Source organism: Chaetomium tenue (assembly GCF_020726465.1).
Source record: "Chaetomium tenue strain MPI-SDFR-AT-0079 chromosome Unknown F5144scaffold_2, whole genome shotgun sequence".
Classification (NCBI taxonomy): domain Eukaryota; kingdom Fungi; phylum Ascomycota; class Sordariomycetes; order Sordariales; family Chaetomiaceae; genus Chaetomium; species Chaetomium tenue.
The window spans coordinates 4096968-4117620 of NW_027117330.1; the positions used below are offsets into that span (position 1 = coordinate 4096968).

Consider the following 20653-nt stretch of genomic DNA (forward strand, 5'->3'; position numbering starts at 1 on the left):
GAGAGTTTCGACAAGATGGGACCAAGGAGGCGAATGGTCAAGGTCACGATGAAGGAGTTGAACGATAATTGCGTAGCTTCCTCACCTTCGCCGGAAAGGTTCTGGCGCCCGGCAGTTGTTTTGTGTTGTACGAATAAGTAATACCTAGGTAGTGAAAATGAGTTGTAGCAGTTGGTTTTTATCCACCTGGATCCTGGGGTACCTGAATACTACACCGCCGCCAAGAGAACCGTTGAGGAGCTAAAATTGATCCAAATCGGGCAGTTTCTACTGGTACACAACAGACCTGACATTGGAAAGGGAGGCCGTGATTCAATGGTTCTAGATCAATTCAGGCCGGGGTGTTCTCGGCCCGGAATTCGGCAAACCTCAGGTGCCGTTAGGTCATGGCCCAGAAAATGCAAACGGCCCTGGACCCCACGTCTTGGCAGGGCCCCGCTGCTCATCCAACCCCGCCGACTGAACAATTTGTGAATGCCAAGGCCTGCACAATTTCGCAACAGGGCGGGACCTGCGCCGTGTTAGTCGCTACAAACAGTGGGCAACTAGAAGAATTTTTCTGCCATCCCACCTTATTTCACTCAGCTGTCGCCATCATTGTGGTCCCAGAGCTCTTTTCATCCCCCTTCCACCCAAGATAGTCCCTTAGCAGCCAAAAACAGCAGCAAAAATGGCCGCCACTATCGAAGAAACCCCCGTTAGCTACGAGGAGCTTTCGGACCTCGAGCAAGAGTTTGATGACGTCGAGACCGAGATCAGTGAGTTAATGATCATTTCGCAACCTTAACGACAGAGTATTAACGCCATCTCCCAAGTCCGCCAGCAGTACACCCTCTCCAAGCCGCTCTATGTGCGCCGCGCCGAGCTGCTCGCCAAGATCCCCAACTTCTGGGCGCTCGTCCTCGAGCAGGCGCCCATGGACATCGACGAGTACATCCAGCCGTCGGACTCGGCCATCCTCCTGACCTCGCTTAAGAACCTCTCGGTGAGCCGGTTCGAGCTCGACGCCGACGAGAAGAAGGGCGACCCGCGCAGCGTCGCCATCCGCTTCGAGTTCGCCGAGAACGAGCACTTCGAGGACGCCGTGCTGGAGAAGAAGTTCTGGTGGCGCCAGAGCAAGGACGGCTTCGTCGGCCTCGTCAGCGAGCCCGTCGAGATCAAGTGGAAGAAGGGCAAGGACCTGACCGACGGCCTCCTCGGCCTGGTCAAGGCCGTCTATGACGAGCAGCTGGCCAAGCCCAAGCAGGAGAAGAAGGCCGGCAAGCCCGAGAAGGTCGTCCTGACCGAGAAGCAGAAGGCCCTCAAGGAGAAGATTGACAAGACCGGCATGGGCGGCGTCAGCTTCTTCGCGTGGTTCGGCTACATTGGCGAGTACGTCTCTGCTGAGGAGAGCAAGGAGGCGATCGAGGAGGAGAAGGAGGAGCGGAGGAAGAGGAAGGCTGGTGAGGAGGTGCCCAAGAAGGACGAGGATGAGGAGATGACCGATGATGATGAGGATGATGAGGATGACGAGGATGACCTGGACATCTTCCCCATGGGTGATGCGGTTGCCATGGCCATTGCCGACGACCTGTGGCCCGGCGCGCTCAAGTACTTTAGTGAGTTTGCCACCATTGGCCCCTCTACCGAATGGCTCACTAACCTGTGGCAGTCCAAGCCCAGGAGCAGGACGGTTTGAGCGAGCTCGACTTCGAGACGGACGATGAGGATGAGGACGAGGATGACGAGGAGGAGAAGGGCGCCGACAGGCCGCAGAAGAAGCACAAGGGCGCCTGCGCCCACGGCTGCAAGCACTAAGCTGGAACTGCTAGGTCTCTTCACGATCAGGTCTGCGATACCCCCTAAACTCTCATGATTTGGACAGGAATTTGTTATGAATGATGGATAGACAAAAATGGCTTGTTTTGCCGCATAGGCAAGAGCTCTTAGAATGAAAACTAGCTCGGACTTTCGAAAGTCAAGTTTTGTTCGCTTGGCCCATGCCTCCTGGTATGAAGCGCCAGCCAAGTCTCGAGGTGATGTTCCCAACGTGTTTAGGGAGCTATTCAATCCAGGTTGTCAACAAACTATGTGTCATGGCTCGTTAGGTGAAGCGAGCCGCCCAGCTAGATGGCCAAGGGCGCTTAAGAATAGGTTGCGTTGTCAGTAGCTTATTGTCTTTTTTCTCGGGAGTTCTCACTCGTTTTTATGCTTCGTTCTTTATTTCTCTTCATTTTTTTGATGGTTTTATTTTCTCCCCTCCTCTTTATTTCTTGTTACTTCCTTCGTACCCGATTTCTTGCTATTTCCTACATTTCCTTTCCAAACATTGGTGAACTCAGTGGTCCAGATCTCTTGGCGCCAACGGCAGTTCAGGGGTACCCTAGGGGTGGGGGATGTCTCAGACTTCCCTCTCCATCAACACCACCACCGGCTTGGCTCACGACACGTACCACAGCAACAAGAATAGCAGAGATCTTCGCTTTAATGCAGGGGAGGCCCTTATTCAAGTCCCGTATATCTGAAGTTTCTTCAGTATTTTTCCAGAATGCTCAGATCATCAGCCAGTAGAAACATGATACCCGTCCTGCCGCCCGTCGGCAGTGATTCGTGTGGTCAGGGGTTCCACCTCCATCTCGAACTGCAAGTGTTTCAGCCTCTCTTGTCTCCCGGAGCGCCCACACTACGGTACCAGGAAGTTCCGGGAACCAAGACACCAGGGAGATTCAAGGTAGCCCTTGGCTTGGGGCTGTGATGGGACGTTTCCTTGGACGTGCGCGTCCCTCCCTGGACTAGGGAAAGTTTCCCATGTCACTTGGTCCAGATCTTCTTCCTCTCACCTTCTTTCCTGTTTCCACTTCAACCTTACCTTTCTTTTGGATCCTTTTGTTGGACCACAGTCTATGGCAACCAGTTGCTAGACTTTCTTTTCTTTTCATTTTCCTTTCCTTTCCCTTCAATTCGTAACGCGCTTTGGCCGCTGTTTTTATCGAGGCTGTGCCCTTTCTTTCATTACAAACAATCTGACGATACCACTCGGAATTGTGGCTTCGTTTGAATACGGTCTCTTATTGTTGGAATTGCTCATTGTTGGAGCCGATCGCCCACCCTCGTCTTATTGTTAGACGTCAGCCATTCTTCGTTAGCTCCATGAGCAAGCCTAGCTCCCATACGCTCTAGGCTGGACATCGTTTTCCCTCACTCGTTGTAAATACGGATACACTAGAATCATGAGGATTTCCGGGCTTGTGGCCTCTTTTGGCCTGTTGGTGGGATATGGGAAAGCGATAGAGTTGGTCCTTGAAGATGAAGGTAAGGCAGTAGCAGCCTTGTCGGGAACTTCAACAACCGCAGAAGCTAACATGATGTTTAGCCTCCGTCAAAGCCGCCGCTAGCACAATAGCATTCGGGTTAGTCAAGTACTACACCGGAAATAACACAGGCGATACACCAGGCAACCTTCCCGATCCGTATTTCTGGTGGGAGGCCGGCGCCATGTTCGGGACCCTGATCGACTACTGGGCATTAACCGGAGACGACTCGTACAACGCCATCACTGCCCAAGCCCTTCTGCACCAAGGGACCGAGAACGGCGACTTCAAGCCCCGAAACCAAACACGCACACTCGGCAACGACGACCAGGGATTCTGGGGGATGGCGGCCATGTCAGCGGCCGAGAACAAGCTCCCCGACCCGCCACCGGATCAACCGCAGTGGCTCGCGCTCGCGCAGTCTCTCTTCAACCAGTTCGCATCCCGCTGGGACGAGGAAGCCTGCGGCGGCGGGCTCCGGTGGCAGATCTTCACCTTCAACAACGGCTTCAACTACAAGAACTCCATCTCCAACGGCTGCTTCTTCAACATCGCGGCGCGACTAGCACGCTACACAGGCAACGAGACGTACGCGGAATGGGCCGACAAAATCTTCGCATGGCAGGAAAAAGTCGGACTGATCACAGAAGACCACATAGTGCGTGACGGCGTGCACGTCGACATCGACACAAAAACCTGCGAGAGCATGGACCCGAACCGGTGGACCTACAACGCAGGCATCTTCCTGCACGGCGCAGCCGTCATGTACAACCACACCAACGCCTCCTCGATCTGGCAGACCCGCGTAGACGGGCTGCTCCAATCCACGCGGGCCAGCTTCTTCAATGAACAGGGCGTCGTGTTCGAGCAGCTGTGCGAGCCGAGCGGGTTCTGCAACAACGACCAGCGCAGCTTCAAGGGCTACCTGACGCGGTGGCTGGCCGGCACCACGCAGATGGCCCCCTACACCTTCGACGCCATCCACCCGCTGCTCGAGAACGACGCCCGCGCCGCCGCCGCCGTCTGCGTCGGCGACACGCCCGCTCCGGCCTTCAAGGGCCACTCCGGCACCGCCTGCGGGTTTAGCTGGACGACGCCGGGTCGGTTTGATGGGTCCGTGGGTGTGGGCGAGCAGATGAATGCGCTGTCGGCGGTTATGTATACGTTGGTGGGGAGGGTGGCGGCGCCGGTCACGGCGGATACGGGCGGGACGTCGAAGGGGAATCCGAATGCCATGGAGCATGAGGAGCCGCTGGGGTATAAGGAGATCACGTTGGGGGATCGGGTCGCGGCGGGGTTTGTGACGTCCGCGTTGGCGTTGGGGGTGGTGGCGGGGTCTGCGTTCGTGATGATATAGCCCGGGTGGCTGGTTTTTTGGAGAGGAAGGGATTGGTGTGGTATGGGGTCATGACCGAGGCGTTTTGGGATTTGGCATTATTTGGCGTTTGGGTATTTGTGGTTTGGATGCTGGATCCATCACATCTGCGGCTTTGAGAGCTGGTTTGGATTTGGAATAAGTGATGACGAGATATGGACAAAACAAAAACGATTAAGAGCACATGGAAGACACCATGCTGCTAACAATTGAGAATAAATAAGGCATATTCTCTGCCCTATGATTTGGTTAAAACCCGACTTCCTGTTCCTCAAGCACTACAGTTTTCCCGTCTTTTATTCCTTCTCCTGTTCTCTTCCTGAACCACCGGTTAATCTTGGACCCGAAAGCATTCCTCGGGCAGAAACCTGCCTGCATGGCTTGCTCAATCCTCGTAGTGACGATCGGGAGTCAAAAGTGAGGTCACTTGGGCTTGGTACGACGGGAAATCAAGTTGCAGCAGTCAGGCCCCGCACTCACCCCCACCTTCCTGCGATATCAATGCCGTTCAACATCGGGCAAGCTCTCCCGAGAACGTGGTTGCCGAGAGGCGCTATCGATCCGTCATAACCGTTTGAATCCGCTTGTCTGTTCGGGTTTAGTTTTCGAGAAATACTTAAATTCTAGTGTGTTCCGAGCGCTTGGTTCAGGGTATTAGGTGCCGCTTCAACACGCCCAACAAGGTCTCGAATAGAGTAACGCTTTCATATACACCAACAACGGACCTGCTCACTTGTAGTCACGACTATCAGAGTCAAGATCCAACCAGGCCTGAGCCCTTCTTCATTCCATCGCCTTGAGATCTACAACGCACCTAACGAAACCCCGTTCTTTACCTCTCCCTTATATACTCTCATAACCGCCTACCGAGTACAATACCAAACCCCCTACCTAACAACAAGACCACTAAACCACCAAACTACTACCACTACCACCACCACCACCACCATGTCCAGCAAACACTTCCTCCCCTCCCCCACGGACCTCGTCGCCTCCTCCCTGCACTCCCTCACCCTCACCAACCCAGGCCTCGCCCTCGACGCCGCCAACAAAATCATTTACCGCCGACCCGGATACGGCGCACTCCCCCAGCCACCAACCCACCCACACCAGCAGCAGCAGCAGCAGCAGCAGCGCGTACACATCATCTCCGGCGGCGGCTCGGGCCACGAGCCGTCCTTCGCGGGGATGGTCGGCCCCGGCCTGCTCAGCGCCGCCGTCGCGGGCACCATCTTTGCGAGTCCCGCGGCGGAGCAGGTGCGGGCGGCGATTATGGGCCGGGTGGGCGATGAGCATCATTCCTCTTCATCCTCCTCCCGGGAAGAGGAGGGGGGTGGGGTGCTGGTGACGGTCATGAACTACACGGGCGACGTGCTCAACTTTGGGGTGGGCGTGGAGAAGGCGAGGGCGGCGGGGGTGAGGGTGGAGATGGTGGTTGTGGGGGATGATGTTGGGGTGGGGAGGGCGAAGGCCGGGAAGGTTGGGCGGAGGGGGATTGCCGGCACGGTGCTGGTGCATAAGATCAGTGGGGCGTTGGCTGCGCAGGGCAGGGCGTTGGAGGAGGTTGTGAAGGTGGCGCGGTTGGTGGCGGGGAATTTGGTGAGTGTTGGGGCGAGCCTGGAGCATGTCCATGTGCCGGGGAGGGCGAAGCCTGATGCCAGCTCGGCGGAGTATTTGGGGGATGGAGAGGTGGAGATCGGGATGGGGATTCATAACGAGCCGGGCTCGAGCAAGGAGGTGGTTGCGCTGCCAGAGCTAGTGCGGAAGATGCTGGCGCAAATGCTGGACCAGAGCGACGAGGATAGGGCGTTTGTGAACGTCAACTCGAACGAGATGGTGCTGTTGGTGAATAACCTGGGAGGCGTCAGCGTGCTGGAGATGGGTGGCATCGTGAGTGAGGTGGTGGCGCAGCTGGAGAAGAGCTACAATATCCGGCCGGTGCGCATCCTCAGCGGGACCTTCATGACCAGCCTCAACGGGCTGGGTTTCAGCATCACGCTGCTGAATGTGGTCAACACCGACATTGGCGGGCCCAGCATGATCGAGCTGCTCGACTACCCCTGTGAGGCCACGGGCTGGTCGTCCCCCATCTCGAAACGGACGTGGGAGGAGAAGAACACGGCGACCCGGGAGCAGGACACGTCGGGAGGAGGTGACATCAAGCCCAGTGGCCTGACGACGGACGGCACATCCGCACAGCAGGCGCTCCGACGGGCCTTGGAGGCCGTCGTGGCGGTTGAGCCGGAAGTGACACGCTACGACACGGTGGTAGGGGATGGTGACTGCGGAATTGGGTTGAAGAGGGGTGCCGAAGGTAAGCGAGAAGACACCCACCCCCTTTCCTGTGCTAGTTGGCCATCGCTAACAACAGACGCAGCCATTTTGAGCCACCTGCAGTCACATCCGCTGTCGGGAGACGCTGTGGTGGACTTGGCTAACATTGTGCCCATCGTGGAAAGGGAGATGGACGGCACTTCAGGGGCACTATACGCCATTTTCCTCAATGCCCTTCTGGCCTCGTTGAGATCCCAGGGCGAAGGCCAGGCATCTACCCAGGTTTGGGCGGCGGCGCTCAAGCAGAGCTGCGAAGCCCTCTCCAAGTACACGCCAGCTCGGCCGGGAGACCGCACCCTAGTGGACGCTCTGTACCCCTTTGTCGACGTTCTTGAACAGACGGGCGACGTCAAGAAGTCAGCCGAGGCAGCTCAAAACGCCGCCGACGGCACCAAGGGTATGAAGCCTAGTCTAGGCCGGACCGTATACATCGGAGGGTCTGGTTTCGAGCAGGTACCTGACCCGGGTGCATGGGGACTTGCCAGTTTCTTCCTGGGTCTGGCGGGGATTAAGAAGGTGGATGAAGGGTGGGAGAAACTGTGAGGGGCAGAGTGGGGGGGGGGGGTTGTAGTTGTCATCGCAAGCCGGAAGCTTGTAATTGTTGGTAAGACGTATGAGACATGGACATCCGGATATCTTTTACCGTCATCTCAAATACTTGTTTCGGGCAGATTAAAGTTGGCCTTGAAACCATGGATTGCTCGCTGCTCGTTGTGTGAGGAAAGAGAGGCGCCGTCTGAGTCCCTGCCAATTGAGAATGCCTATTGGCTGTGGTTTGTATCTCACGGCCGGCTACAGCTGCTACCCACAGCTGCCACTGGCAGTCAGGGACCCCTGCTCCAGTCCCGCGGTCACCTTCGGTCCAGTAAAAGCTGCAATCGCCAATCGCAGCCGACTTTGGAAAAGACGGCGGCGGCAGCAAGTGTCTTGGGCCTCGGTGCGAATTCAAGGTCAATGGTCCACTGTCCGAGGGGGGAATATATATCACCACCAGACACTGGGACAAGTCATATTAAATGTTCGCCCACACGATTGCGAGCCGAGCGGTGCCGGCAGCACCAGCAACAACAATAGCAGCAACCATCTCCCGGGCCTGCATCCGACCTTCCACACGCACAAGCACCCTGTTTGCCATGCCTCTCCGAGCCAAGCTGCTGTCGCAACAGCCGCAGTCACAACGGCTGGTATGCCCTTGAACACCACCAACCCCGATCACTCATCCGAACATCTCACCGCTGACCGCTTGCTACTCCAGATGTCGACACAACAAGCCTACGATCTTTTCAAGCCCCGCGACGGCGACGAGCCCGAGGATGTCCTCTTCAACAGTCTTTACGGCCTCCGGTCCGTCGAGCTCAACAGGCCACAGAAGTACAACGCTCTCAACGGGTCCATGATCCGCAAAATCGCCCCGCGCATGCTGGAATGGGCCAAGTCGGACATGGCCAACGTGATCGTGATGAAGGGCGCTGGAGAGAAGGCTTTTTGTGCCGGCGGCGATGTCGCCCAGCTGGCCGAGTGGAACCAGTCCGGGCCTGAGGGCCAGGCGAAATCCAAGGAGTACTTCGCACAGGAATACCAGTTGGACCACCTGATCGCCACCTACAACAAACCCTACGTCGCCTTCATGGATGGCATCACCATGGGCGGCGGCGTCGGGCTCAGCATCCACGCCCCCTTCCGCATCGCGACCGAGCGCACCGTCTTCGCCATGCCCGAGACGAACATCGGCTTCTTCCCCGACGTCGGCGGCTCCTTCTTCCTCCCCAGGATGCCCGGCTCCGTCGGCACCTACCTCGCCTTGACCAGCTCGCGCCTCACGGGCGCCAACGTCTTCTACTCTGGCCTCGCTACCCACTATCTACACTCGACCTCTCTTCCGCGACTCGAGTCCCGCCTCGCCGAGCTGCGCTTCAATGACGAAGAAGATATGGAGACCCGTCTGGCCACCATCAACGCCACCATCGAGGAGTTCGTCACGGGCCTACCGCACGACGAGCCGATCCTTCTCAGCGGCGAGCTGCGCCGCGCCATCGACCGGTGCTTCTGCCACAACAGCGTCGACCAGATCCTGCGCTCCCTGAAGCGGGAGAGCGGCGCGACGCGCCAATGGGCCGAGGAGACCATCACCACGCTGCACGCGCGCTCACCCACAGCTGTGCACGTGGCGCTGCGGCAGATGCGCATCGGCGTCAAGTGGTCCATTCGGGACACCTTCATCCGCGAGCACTCCATCGCGTCCAAGTTCATGGCCTCGCACGACTTCACCGAGGGTGTCACTGCGCTGCTCATCGACAAGCGGCCCGCGACCTGGAAGCCGGCCTCGCTCACCGAGATCTCCCCAGAGCAGAGCCCCAAGCTGACCGAGGACTACTTCCTCATGCCGCGCAACGAACCCAAGCTGGAGCTGCTGACGGAGGCCAACTACGAAGACTACCCGTACGCCCAGTTCGGCGTGCCCACCGAAGCACAGGTCGAGAAGAAGGTCAGCCTGGGCACCATGTCGCGCCCCCAGATCATCGACGCCTTCCTCAAGGAGAGGAGCCAGAAGCAGGGCGTCAAGGAGGTCGTCGAGGAGATCCTGGCCCGCAAAACCACGGGCGGGTCCAGGGCGGTGGCGAAATGGGTGTACTAGAGCGGCTCCTTAAAAGGTGTAGGATAGACCGACCTGTACGGCTGTGCAATAAAAAAAAAATAGAGTTGTACGATGTGTTCGTCTGATGTTTTGCCCATGCTCGTGCCTTGGTTTTGTAATGAGATGATACAGCATGGTTCATCCCATCAACGGCGCTCCTGTTGGCCACCGAGACAAAAGGTTGGGTTTAAGAGTCCTGGCACATACAACCCAAGCCCTTTATTGTACAAGTACAGCGTTGCAAACTATCATTCATTCCCCTCATCATGACATTACAGCCGTATCCTATTTTTTTATCTATCCTATCCCATCTTATCCCTCCCTACACCCCCAAACTCTTGACACACCCCCACAGCACCACCGGCACCACCACATTATCATTACCCCCCGTCAGCACCGCCTCCGTCAACGACGCCAGCGAAGCACACACCACCGTCTTGGGCGCCTCCACCCGCAGCCACGGCCACAACACCCGCCAATCCAACACGCTCATGAGGCTCTCCATCCCCGAAACCCCCCTTACCCCAGTATCCGACGCAGCAGAAGCAACAGCCCACCCCCCAACCCTCAACCACAGCGCCGCGCCCATCAGCCCCGCAAAAACAGCCACCGCAAACGCCGCACTCCCCTCAACACTCTTTCCGCCACCCCACAGCCACTTGCGATGACCCCAGCGACGACCGACCAGCGAGGCGGCGGCATCACCAAGCCCGACACACACCACGCCCGACAGCATCCCCACCTCGCGGGTGGGGACCTCCCACCCGGCGTTCGCAGCAGCAGTAGCAGTATCAGCAGGGGGTGCCGCCACGCGGGACAGGGAAGCAAGGCTCAACCACACGGGGATAGCACAACCAATAAGCAGAAAAATATGGCTGATCACAACCGGCCCGCGGAGGTCGCGGCCGTCGACGTAAGGGGTGAGGAAGCGGGCGATGGGGCGGGAGAGCGGGGGCAGCTGGCTGGCGCGCAGGAGGTCGAGGAGGAGGAAGACGGCGAGGACGAGGGCGAGGGCGAGGGCGGCGTAGCAGGGGTCGATGTACAGGGTGGGCAGGAACATGGCGACCATCATGAAGTGGAAGACTTTGCGGCGCGTGTCGACTTCGTAGATGGGGGAGAGGCGGAAGACGATGGCCAGGCCGGTGAGGATGGTGAGGAGGAAGTAGGCTGAGAGGAAGAGGCGGGTGGTGGCGGCGCCGAGGGAGTTGAGCCGGGTGTGTTGGACCCAGCCGTCGCTTGGGGTGCAGGCGGTTGGTGGGAGGTCGGTGGTGGTGCTGGAGAGGAGAGCGGGGAGGGGGATCCAGCGCTCGAGGTTGGCTTTGACGATTTGGAAGCGGAATTGTGGGATGTCGCCGAATAGGTAGCCCAGGGCCCAGCCGACTGGTTCGTGGCCTGAGAGGGCGTAGTGCTGGACGTAGGGGCGGATGCCGACGAAGATGACGAGGAGGATGCAGAGGTAGACATAGCCGGCATAGAGCCACTTGCGGATGGTGGCTTGGGCTTGGGTGAGGGAGAAAAGGGCGCGGACTCGGGTTGAGGCGGCGCGCTTCCGGCGGCCTGAGGGAGTGGTTGTCACTTTGGGACGGCCGGGCGGCTTTCCCGTGGTAGGTAGGGTGTGTCTCCGGGTTGGGCTTTGTTGTAATAACTCAACCGAGTCCGACTGAACCCTAGTCAGGCCCAGAGGAGTGGCCGGCATGAGCTCGGCATCGCTGACAGTGTCTGCCTGTCTAGCCTTCTTGGGCGGCGAGGCGGGTAAACCGTCGAGATATTCATCTACTGAATGCTCTGTGTCGGATACAGCGCTGCCGTTACTTGCCCTCGAGCCAGAACGGCGACGCCCGAAAGGTAAGAGTTGCCGTAGCAACTGACAACCAGACTCACTCCTCGTCGAAGGGTGCGTCCGTCTAAAGCGCCATTTCGGTACGCGAGCGAGCAAGATCCCCCATTGGATCACCTGACTGCAAAACACTGCGAGGCCCAGGCCGCCTCCCCAGAGCACTGCTTTTAGAATGACAGCCTGGGGTGAGCTGGCCAACAAAAGGAGGCCGATAAGAGCAACCGAAAGAAGTTGAAGCTCCGATATCAAAAGACTAGTTGTTGTAAGGTGGTGCAAAGCGAGGCACAGTGTCTGATGTAACGGGTAAAGCAAGACCAGGACTTCCCGCGAGATGTCGTCCTCATGAAACGCCTGGGCCGTAGGAATAAGGGTATCCAGCGTGAAAGGGATACATGACAGCAGCCAATGGGTACAGCTGATGAGTTCCCAGTATCGTGCGCCCGGGATCAGCGGCCTTGGTAGGGCGCAAATGCTGAGGACGAGGCTCGGTAGAATAGCGCCCTCAACGTTCTCGGCGATAAGCAGGGACACGAGGACGGGTACTACCGGGGGGTAAAGGACAGGCGCGGGATCAAAGGAGGCGGGGACGCGGATCAGTATGGGCTTCTGAGGCTTCCCCTGACGGTAAGCCCAGCTCACCAACCTCAAGGGGTAAGCCACAGCCAGGCCGCAGAACAAGCCGCCTACTGCTAAAAATTCTACAACTCTTAATCAGCTTGGTTTGTCTACTATGAGCAGCAGGAGAGTTACCTTTCCGGTATAAGTGAATGAAAGATCGGGCCTCGGAATTCGAAGCAACCATCCCCCCCTGCCACATCAGAAGCAGCACCTCGGTCGCCCTCCGAATCAGCTCCTTGCGGCGGCGAAGCCTCTCGGCTACGGCCCGCTTCTCACGCTCGTGCCCGCCATGGCCAGAACCCGAATGTGTCTTCCGATCCTCCTCTTCCCATACTGAAGGCGAGAGCAACGGTGTGGAGGTTCCCGAGAGCGGTTCATTCCTGCCCCTCAATCCCTTGTGTGATCGCCTCGGGGCGGGGAGTCCTTTGAGAAAATGCTCATCGTCGGCCTCGGTGCCGCTCTCGCTGGTGAGCGGCGAGTCTCTTGTAAAGGCGGGAAAGGGACGGGGAGGAGCTGCGTCCGAGTCTTCGGCGATGCTATGGCCGTCACCGATCGTGATTCGCGGGTTCGCGATGCGGTCTGAAGGTTCGATGAGCTCGGTATTCAGCCTGTGATAAGGATGCGGCGAGCGGGATAATAGTCTAAGATTATCATGGTCTTCGTCGGAGCTACCGGGGCCGGTCGGGGCTTTCGGGGCAGAGGGCGGTTGAAGATGCTCAGGCATGGCCAGTCGAGAAGTTGAAGACGGCGTCGATTTGGCGCAACATGGGACCAAATGGGCCCTGCAGGAGTGGGAAAATCACCGATTGAAGATCACCAAGTGCACAATTCGAATGTCGCGCTGCGGAATCCCGCATGTTGGGTGTTGCGCGTGCTAAAAGTGGACTCGCGCGGCCAGTGTCATTCCAAAGTCAGTCGTGGATCACATGAAAGTCTGCGCAGCTTCCATCGTCATGGGTCGAAGCTCCAGAGTGGCTCGCTGGCCTTGCCAGGGCTGGGCGCGATAAGGGTGCGGCCCACAACGGGCCAAGAAGCCATCGGGGTTCGGCAGCCCGTTCCTGTTTCCGATCCCGTTGATACGCCACAACCATGTGGCTTCTTCTTGTGCATTTTAGCCAAGCCGAAGCTGCCCCACAGGTTGAATGCTTTATGCTGCAATGCACACTTTCACCCGCGCCATCGGTGCTTTTGATTGTGAGTGCTGTATCCATCTTTTTGACAGGGTGGATTGACTGGCCGAGCTGGCCTAGGACATTTTCAAAGCTAGCGGACAGCCCGGTCTCACCTTGAGACCACCCAAACTCCACAGCTCATTTGGTTCCTGAATTTGGCTGTCGATGGCAACAACAAACCCCAAACCCCAAATTCCCCCGCAGACAACGGCGTTGCTTTGGGCGCCGATCGGATGACTGAGGCTCAAACGAATCGTGCACGAGCCACGTCCGCCATGATGGACTGTTGTCGATCTGTTGGTCTGCGATGGTCTGGGTGGTTCAACAACCCACCCTCACCACCGTTCCAAAAATCTCGTGTTAGCGCCAAGCCATGAATCCTGGTTCGGGCCTCGACCGGCAACGGGACATCCGGCACGAAAGTTTGTTCGCGAGTTCCAGCATCAATGACGTCGGCAATACGAGGAGCATCCACCAAATGCAATATCAGCAATTTTAAGAATATGGGAGTCACCGTTAGTTAAACCAACACAGTAATCATGATGGCAGGCCACACGGTTAAAAAGCGCTATGAAAAAATGGAGGTTGGCAGTGGTTGGGGTGTCACTCGTGTCATGTCAGTCTGGTCTGGTCTGGAATGCTGCAGGCTGTTTCATCAATCGAGCCTTCTCTGCGATAGAGGTGGCGCTTGGGTGCCCACCACGCTCAGCTCGCGCTGCTTGTGTCGATTTGGTGGAGCCACTACCAGAATCTGCCCCCCACACAACCACCAGCCGCCAATGGTAAAACATGGAAAAGGCGATGGCTGGCGGCTGTGCAGGTCAATGCGAGCCGGGCTCCAATAACCGCGATCGCTTCATCCAGGTGCTCGATGGCTTCAAACACGAAGCGAGGAGGCGTCTCGTCTCGTTGGAGAGTATTTCCGTCCTAGGCTGATCTCCGATGCATGCAGAGGCAAAAGTGAACACGCGTCTGTGTGGACGGTTGTGCTACCAACGCACCAACACACCAACATGCCAAAAGCTTGCCCAGTGTTCGATGAGCATCGCCGTCGACCGGCTTGGCACCGGGAGTGCTTTCTGGGACCCCTGTACTTGCAGCGTCATCCCAGCTGAGCCGATCTGCACGCCCCTCCTCTAACCAGGATATCAGCGCCTCAATGGATCTCCGGTCACCGTACACAGTAATCGGGAGCTTTACATATATTTCGGCGGCGCCCCAAAGGCGACGCCGAACCCTCACTCGGCCAACCATCCAAAACACCAAGGCGAAGGACCGTGCAGTTGGCTCTTCCTGTGGGGTTAAAGGGTGCGAATCACAACGTGGCGGGCGACAAGACCAGTCCGTAATAAGAAACGAGTTGGTACAAGGTAAGATTCATCATCAGGTTTCTTGCATTTCTTGTGCCCACTTTGTGCTTTGCAGTCTCCCGGCAGTGAGACAAAGAGAACCGCGCAATACAACGCAGCCAGGGTTTCAAAGTGGTTCATGGTCCGGGCCCGGCTCATCGACTCGTTCTCCAATCTTGTTTTTCTTGACTAAAGGTGGCCCAACCATTGCAACTCCAAACCGCTAACCGGAGGAGCCAGGCACAACTTGACCACTCAACGAACGCAGGGCCTGCAGCTCGTCACTTGTCGACTGCATACTCAAGGGGCAAACCTTCCGGTGGTCCAACTTCAGCACATTATCCACCTGTTCCTTTCCTGACCCGGATCCTCCGTCATGGACTTCAACCTGCTTAAAGACGGCAAATCGCCATCCTCCGAAACCCTTCTTCCCGTCGACGCCCGGGAGAAGACTGCTGCCGGGACTCAGCCAACAACGACCGACAACCAGCAACGCCCAGACTCCACCAAAAAGATGACAAACGCTCGGCGGACCACCATGATCATGCTGGTGTGCATGCTGGCGTTCCTGGGAGTTGCCTCGACACGGATGCCCTGTCACGGGAGAGCAACAAACCACAAGGCATTGGAGGCTGTCCGCCGGAGTGATGCGCCTCTGGGGGGTTCCATCTTGCAACTCGTAAAGCGCGACGACAACTCGACCTCTGAGGGGCCCAGCTCAACCCCGCCGGACTCGGAGACCGGGACAGAGACGGAGACGGAGAGTGAAACGGAGGCGCCGACTTCCGAATCTTCGACTGAGACCCCCCCGCCTTCGACGACCAACGTCCCTCCCACCAGCACCTCTACGAGTGTCAGGCCTTCGAGCAGCAGCAGCGCACCGCCTCCCACCTCGAATACCCCGAGCTCGACCCCGACTCCTTCTCCTTCCTCTTCACTGCCTGGTACGTCTACGAGCACAAGTGACTCTACTTCTTCTCGGATTACTTCTTCTGAACGGGAGGAGTCGTCGTCGTCGTCGTCGTCCTCTATCCCTCAGACCCGGCCGTCCTCCTCAATTCCCGGAGGTACGTGAGCCTCGTTCTGATTTTTCTTTCTTTTTTAAACCCCATGCTATTCGATCACTGCCCTACTTCAGCCCTTTGGGTTTCACATCCCTGACCAACTCACCATCGGGCCTTTATCTAACCATCAGCAGAGACGACCTTGACAACTTCAACCAAGCCGCCTGCGTCGACGACTTCGCCACGACCCACTTCTCGTCAGACTACCGAGACCATCACGTCGACATCGCCCAACGGAGCGGTCGTCATCGTGACCAGGACGAACTATGTGCCTGCCGACGGCGGCGAGACGCCTGCGCCTACCTCGACGGGTTCGACGCCAAGCCTCCAGAACGCGGCCGTTGGTCACCGCAGCGGTGCTTCCACCGTGGCCGGCATCGTCGGGTTCGCCATGCTGCTGCTGATGATTTAGGCCAGCAAATGGAACGACAAGCAGGTGACGGAAGCCGGAGGGCGGTGCCACTATCCGGCTTCGACAGGGAGAACGTCCCATCCATCCATTCATTCATTGTGCTTTATTTCGGAGACTTTCAGCACTGCATTGCGCGGGTTTGGTCCTTGGTTTTTACACATTTGCGGCATTCATTACGGAGTCATTTCTCATCACACGCCACATAGCGTACGGCACATTGTACAACACATTAGCATCGGGACCGGGACGGACCACAAAACGATACCACATTCATTTATTTCTCGGGGAGAAGACAGGAAAATTGGAATAGACCATCGGGCGGCAACTGGCCGGGGATATACACGCAAGGATACAGTACATAGACGGGCGGGCCACGTTGGCCGGGTTAATAAGCCGTAATAAAAGGGAATTTACAATCACTCGAAGAACCGCAACCGGGATGATATTTTTGTGTCCGTTTGAAATGATTTGGGTATCGAGTAAACAAATATGCAACCGTTGTTTTGCGCCCTACGGCCTCGCACATGCATCCGGCTTTCCACGGCAACCGCAACAGCCGCTCCGCCGTCCGTAAACCATCCATATTGTGCCCTTTGTCCAGCGAGACAACCACCCGTAGAGTTGGAAATGGCAACCACGGCAAAACGGCACGGCCAGTCTAGTCCCTAACCCGGCCCGATCTTGGGCATATCGTGATGTTCGCTCAGCCTCGCCAAGTGCGCATTCAGCTCCTCGACGCGCTGCTTGTGTGTCTTTAGCAGCTCGGGCCGGATGCGCCCGGACTCGGTAAGTTCTTTCAACTGCGACGCCACCATTGTTAGCATTCGTCTTCTCGCACGAATCCTCTCTCCCCCAAAAAGGCGGTGGGCTTTGGAAACAACCTTGCACATACCCTCTTCCTCTTCGCCTCAGCAAACCTCCGCTCCGTCTCCGTCTTATTTTCTTCCTCCTCACCCTCCTCCCCACTCCTCCTCTCCTCCCCGTCCTCCCCACCCCTTCCCTCTTCCCCATCCCCCCTTTCCTTTTCCCTCCCCCCCACACTCTCCTCCTCCCTCAAAATAAGGGCACCACTACTCCCACTCCCCCCATCACCCGCCGCCCCATCCCCCGTAGCCAAATTCTTCGCAAGATCTGTGGTGCTGCTCTTGGCGCTCTTCTTCTTTTTCTTCTTGGTCACGCCCGCCGCGCCCTTGAGACGCAGCGGCCCGCGCGCGGCGGGGGCGTATTCGTCGGCGGGCATGTTGCTGTAGGATTTGAGATCGGGTGGGTCGTGGTTGTGTGTGTGTTTGTTCGTGGATGGTGGGTTGGGATGTCGTGGTGGTGGTGGTTGATGGGATGCTATGGGGGAAGTGTTGCTTGGGACCAGGGATGTATGTATGTAGGAGGAAAGTGATGGATCGGGGTTGTGCTTATCGATAGGCTTCAATGGGGGACGGGGTGGGTTGAGCCGGGATAGTTGCTAAAGCGATGGCCCCACTTTTGGGCCGCACCGCGACTATAACTTTGCGGCAGGTGCAAAATTTCTTAAACTTTTCTTTTCCTTTTTTCTCCAGATCAAAAAGTATGACACGAAGTTGCCACGACCGCCACTAGTATCCCACGGTGCCAGGTTGCCTGACCTCAAATGAGGTCTACTTCGGAGATGGACCTCCTTGATAGGAAGTTTCTCACCCGTATCCATGTGGGTGTGAAATGCTGAAAGATTGGAGACATTTCTGCGCGCTGCAACGTGATTTGCGGCCGACCTGAGTGATGGCCGAACGACTTGAATGCTACTTGCGTCAGTGTCAGTATTTCGGTGTGTAGTTGGCGTTGTTCCAGAATCGCTTGCTGAAAACCGTGTGTTTGCATATCGTTTGCTCAAGCATGCCCGCTTGCTACCCAGACAGTTATGGCCCAACATGACTGCGTTTCAAGGAACGTAATTGCAAATATCAATTCCTCGCATAGTCGCACAAACGGGAAGCGGTGGCAAGCAAAGGAAGACAAAGTATGTGAAGGTCCCTCGCTGTGGCCTCCATGGATTGAGAATTTCTTGGATGTTTATCATTTGGACTCGCCGCTCATCTATGCCTGCGTTGGCTCCTCTATCCCCACGACCTTTTTGCTGCGGTGCTGGTCCCTGAGAAACTCTTCGATTTGCGCGTCGTTCTCGGGCCGGTTTGGAGGCCCTGGCACATTCTTCTCTGGTGATGGCTCTCGACCTGGATCCGACTCCCGAGCCCCGAGTATCCTCCCCACAGTTGGTACGTATTGGGATACTAGCGGCGCATCTATTAGCAAAATGTTGCAGTAAACTTAACATGTGCATGCACATACCTTTTTCTACGACGTCGGTGCTCTGTTGCGCCTGGGAAGGGCTCTTTTCTCGATCCGCAGCTTCATCAAGCTTAGCCTTGTAGTCGGGGCGGCCGGGTTTCTTTGACTGCTCTTCCAAGACCGGCTGGGACATGGTGTTTGAGTAAGTACATACATGACATAAACCGGGTAGAACTAGGCGTTGTTTGTGTTTGAGGGTTTGACGCTTTAATATGTTCAGATTCCAGGGTATGGACATGACGTCACCCAAGCCTAAAACGCTGAAGAAGGCACATATACCTCCCCAAGATTTCGTATCACCCGCTCTTAAGAGACGTTTTATTGTCTTCCAAGACAACCCCATCCATCCCTTGACCGAATCACACTACTCTTTAACCACTCTGAATCTTGATCTCAGACATCAAGTTGTCATGTCCGCCTCGCCCTCGCCGAACGCCAGACCCGGGGACGGCGAGGGTTCAGTCCTGATTCGTGATAAATTTGTCAGAGTTACCCAGATGCCCAGGTAGTCGGGATGTCTCTTACATCTCTACATGTACTCGCGCGTTAAGGAATGCCGCTTCCCCTTCGCCTCTGCCCACGAACCGGGAGTCAGTCATGAAAACGGGCCACTCGGGGATTTTCCAGGGAACGAACTTTATTTCGACGCCGCTGCCAAGACGCGCCCCTCCAAAACACCCCGCCATCCGGCACAATACAGAGCCTACAACTCCCCCACCAACTAACCTATCACTTTCCACTCCTTGCATCTTTTCTCGGGCCAACTCTGTCGATCCTTTTACAAGAACCCTCCTCAATAACACAACCCAACACATTCATTCACTCACATCAACCGTCCGCCCACCATGACACAAACCGACCCCACCACCACACCCAAACCCATCCCCATCACCATCGTCACCGGCTTCCTCGGCGCCGGCAAAACCACCCTCATCCTCAACCTGATCCCCCAACTCCGCGCCCTCAACCCCACCTACAAACTGGCCCTCCTCAAAAACGAATTCGGCGACCTGGCCATCGACTCCCAACTGGCCTCCTCCTCGGCCATCGCCGGCGTGACCGAGCTCCTCAACGGCTGCATCTGCTGCAACCTGGTCGGGCAACTCGGCCCCACGCTCGCCGAGCTGCGCGCCACCGCCACCCCCGACCGCGTCGTGGTCGAGACGAGCGGGAGCGCCTTCCCGGCCACGCTCGCGCTGGAGGTGAATCGGTTGGCGAGGGAGACGGGGGGCGAGTACGTGCTGGATGGGGTGGTCAGCGTGATTGATGTGGAGAATTGGAAGGGGTATGAGGATACGAGCTATACGGCGAGGCTACAGGCGAGGTATACGGATTTGGTGGTGTTTAATAAGTGGGAGGGGTGTGGGGAGAGGAGGTTTGATGAGGTGCTGGATCGGTTGGGGGATTTGGAGGTGGATGTGGCGTGGGTGAAGAGTGATAAGGGGTGGGTGGATGCTGGGGTGGTGTTTGGGGTGGATGGGGGGCTGGCGAGGGGGTTGGAGGATGAGAAGGAGGTGGGTGGTCAGGATGGGTGTAAACATGGGGATGGGTGCGGGCATGATCATAAGAAGGACGAGCATCACCAATCCGAGGTGGAGGTGCTGTCGGTGGAGTTGAAGGGCGCGCAGGGGGCAGCGGTCGATGCGGGTAAGCTGATGAGCTTCCTCAAGAGCACACCAAAAGACGAGGTTTACCGGATCAAGGCCGTGTTGACGGTGGCGGGGGCGGTCAAGAACTCGGACGAGGATGTGTTGCTGCCGGCGTCATCACATTCGACGAGCAGGTATATTTTGAATTGGGCCTTTGGGAGGTGGACCTTTACGCCTGTGGCGGAGGACGTCACGGAGCATGCGTCGAGTAGCGAGGCCATCTTGAGGATGACGGTAATTTTGGCGAGATATGAGAGCACCAAGTGGAAGAAGAAGCTAGATGCGGGGGGGTTGATAGAGTTAGATGGCGCAAACAAGGGAGTGCTGACGGTGACAAAAGTCAACTAGACTAGACTAGACTAGAGACAGATGTGGTGTTTGGGAGTTGGACATCGTACTGGAGAAGTCAATTCTACTCTACACATGATTTATGTTATGTTTGCTATTTAACGGCAAGGGTGATGTACCTTCCTGGCCATCCCTGGTCTATTCTATGCAAAATTGACGATTATTATGATATGGTGTATAAAAAAGTAAATCTATCGTATTTCTTTCGTAACTCGTAAACAGCATGTCAGAAACTGGATCTATACCAAGTG

The 20653-nt window shown here is 56.9% G+C and overlaps 9 protein-coding genes across 9 annotated transcripts; 6 read left to right on the plus strand and 3 right to left on the minus strand.

Annotated features, from left to right (window-relative positions):
- Positions 1-572: 572 nt before the first annotated feature.
- Positions 573-1967, plus strand: F5144DRAFT_135940 (nucleosome assembly protein). The gene is made up of 3 exons (XM_066782336.1): positions 573-758; positions 816-1598; positions 1652-1967. Exons 1-3 carry the CDS (start codon positions 671-673, stop codon positions 1795-1797), a joined length of 1017 nt encoding a protein of 338 aa, XP_066647054.1. The 5' UTR covers positions 573-670; the 3' UTR covers positions 1798-1967.
- A 1005-nt stretch (positions 1968-2972) lies between these two features.
- Positions 2973-4776, plus strand: F5144DRAFT_135992 (glycoside hydrolase). Its single transcript, XM_066782337.1, has 2 exons — positions 2973-3291; positions 3353-4776. Exons 1-2 carry the CDS (start codon positions 3210-3212, stop codon positions 4645-4647), a joined length of 1377 nt encoding a protein of 458 aa, XP_066647055.1. The 5' UTR covers positions 2973-3209; the 3' UTR covers positions 4648-4776.
- A 386-nt stretch (positions 4777-5162) lies between these two features.
- Positions 5163-7743, plus strand: F5144DRAFT_563824 (Dak1 domain-containing protein). The gene is made up of 2 exons (XM_066788395.1): positions 5163-6979; positions 7043-7743. The coding sequence occupies exons 1-2, from the start codon at positions 5614-5616 to the stop codon at positions 7540-7542; spliced, it is 1866 nt and encodes a 621-aa protein (XP_066647056.1). The 5' UTR covers positions 5163-5613; the 3' UTR covers positions 7543-7743.
- On the plus strand, positions 7744-9709 carry F5144DRAFT_563825 (mitochondrial 37S ribosomal protein mS47). The gene is made up of 2 exons (XM_066788396.1): positions 7744-8183; positions 8255-9709. The coding sequence occupies exons 1-2, from the start codon at positions 8016-8018 to the stop codon at positions 9632-9634; spliced, it is 1548 nt and encodes a 515-aa protein (XP_066647057.1). The 5' UTR covers positions 7744-8015; the 3' UTR covers positions 9635-9709.
- F5144DRAFT_528021 (uncharacterized protein) lies at positions 9710-13052 on the minus strand. Its single transcript, XM_066786871.1, has 2 exons — positions 12222-13052; positions 9710-12169 (listed from the first exon to the last, which is right to left on the minus strand). The coding sequence occupies exons 1-2, from the start codon at positions 12811-12813 to the stop codon at positions 9957-9959; spliced, it is 2805 nt and encodes a 934-aa protein (XP_066647058.1). The 5' UTR covers positions 12814-13052; the 3' UTR covers positions 9710-9956.
- Positions 13053-14986: 1934 nt separating this feature from the next.
- F5144DRAFT_545552 (uncharacterized protein) lies at positions 14987-16086 on the plus strand (the record flags this gene model as incomplete). Its single annotated transcript, XM_066787373.1, has 2 exons — positions 14987-15677; positions 15809-16086. 2 exons carry the CDS (start codon positions 14987-14989, stop codon positions 16084-16086), a joined length of 969 nt encoding a protein of 322 aa, XP_066647059.1.
- Positions 16087-16512: 426 nt separating this feature from the next.
- Positions 16513-17430, minus strand: F5144DRAFT_563837 (uncharacterized protein). Its single transcript, XM_066788397.1, has 2 exons — positions 16979-17430; positions 16513-16886 (listed from the first exon to the last, which is right to left on the minus strand). The coding sequence occupies exons 1-2, from the start codon at positions 17324-17326 to the stop codon at positions 16752-16754; spliced, it is 483 nt and encodes a 160-aa protein (XP_066647060.1). The 5' UTR covers positions 17327-17430; the 3' UTR covers positions 16513-16751.
- Positions 17431-18153: 723 nt separating this feature from the next.
- Positions 18154-18538, minus strand: F5144DRAFT_600139 (uncharacterized protein; the record flags this gene model as incomplete). Its single annotated transcript, XM_066791051.1, has 2 exons — positions 18154-18347; positions 18406-18538. 2 exons carry the CDS (start codon positions 18536-18538, stop codon positions 18154-18156), a joined length of 327 nt encoding a protein of 108 aa, XP_066647061.1.
- A 417-nt stretch (positions 18539-18955) lies between these two features.
- On the plus strand, positions 18956-20576 carry F5144DRAFT_136189 (CobW/HypB/UreG, nucleotide-binding domain-containing protein). Its single transcript, XM_066782338.1, has one exon. The coding sequence runs from the start codon at positions 19251-19253 to the stop codon at positions 20400-20402; it is 1152 nt and encodes a 383-aa protein (XP_066647062.1). The 5' UTR covers positions 18956-19250; the 3' UTR covers positions 20403-20576.
- The last annotated feature ends 77 nt before the right edge of the window (positions 20577-20653 follow it).

Excerpts from the sequence above, each read along its gene's own strand:
- F5144DRAFT_563825 (XM_066788396.1), top strand. The coding sequence starts at position 8,016 with ATGTTCGCCCACACGATTGCGAGCCGAGCGGTGCCGGCAGCACCAGCA. Across the intron at positions 8,184-8,254 it reads AGCCGCAGTCACAACGGCTG|ATGTCGACACAACAAGCCTA; the intron begins GTATGCCCTTGA and ends TTGCTACTCCAG.
- F5144DRAFT_136189 (XM_066782338.1), top strand. The coding sequence starts at position 19,251 with ATGACACAAACCGACCCCACCACCACACCCAAACCCATCCCCATCACC.
- F5144DRAFT_528021 (XM_066786871.1), bottom strand. The coding sequence starts at position 12,813 with ATGCCTGAGCATCTTCAACCGCCCTCTGCCCCGAAAGCCCCGACCGGC. Across the intron at positions 12,170-12,221 it reads CATTCACTTATACCGGAAAG|AATTTTTAGCAGTAGGCGGC; the intron begins GTAACTCTCCTG and ends TAAGAGTTGTAG.
- F5144DRAFT_563824 (XM_066788395.1), top strand. The coding sequence starts at position 5,614 with ATGTCCAGCAAACACTTCCTCCCCTCCCCCACGGACCTCGTCGCCTCC. Across the intron at positions 6,980-7,042 it reads GTTGAAGAGGGGTGCCGAAG|CCATTTTGAGCCACCTGCAG; the intron begins GTAAGCGAGAAG and ends CAACAGACGCAG.
- F5144DRAFT_563837 (XM_066788397.1), bottom strand. The coding sequence starts at position 17,326 with ATGCCCGCCGACGAATACGCCCCCGCCGCGCGCGGGCCGCTGCGTCTC. Across the intron at positions 16,887-16,978 it reads CTGAGGCGAAGAGGAAGAGG|TTGAAAGAACTTACCGAGTC; the intron begins GTATGTGCAAGG and ends GTGGCGTCGCAG.
- F5144DRAFT_135940 (XM_066782336.1), top strand. The coding sequence starts at position 671 with ATGGCCGCCACTATCGAAGAAACCCCCGTTAGCTACGAGGAGCTTTCG. Across the intron at positions 759-815 it reads TGACGTCGAGACCGAGATCA|TCCGCCAGCAGTACACCCTC; the intron begins GTGAGTTAATGA and ends CCATCTCCCAAG. Across the intron at positions 1,599-1,651 it reads CGGCGCGCTCAAGTACTTTA|TCCAAGCCCAGGAGCAGGAC; the intron begins GTGAGTTTGCCA and ends AACCTGTGGCAG.
- F5144DRAFT_135992 (XM_066782337.1), top strand. The coding sequence starts at position 3,210 with ATGAGGATTTCCGGGCTTGTGGCCTCTTTTGGCCTGTTGGTGGGATAT. Across the intron at positions 3,292-3,352 it reads GTTGGTCCTTGAAGATGAAG|CCTCCGTCAAAGCCGCCGCT; the intron begins GTAAGGCAGTAG and ends CATGATGTTTAG.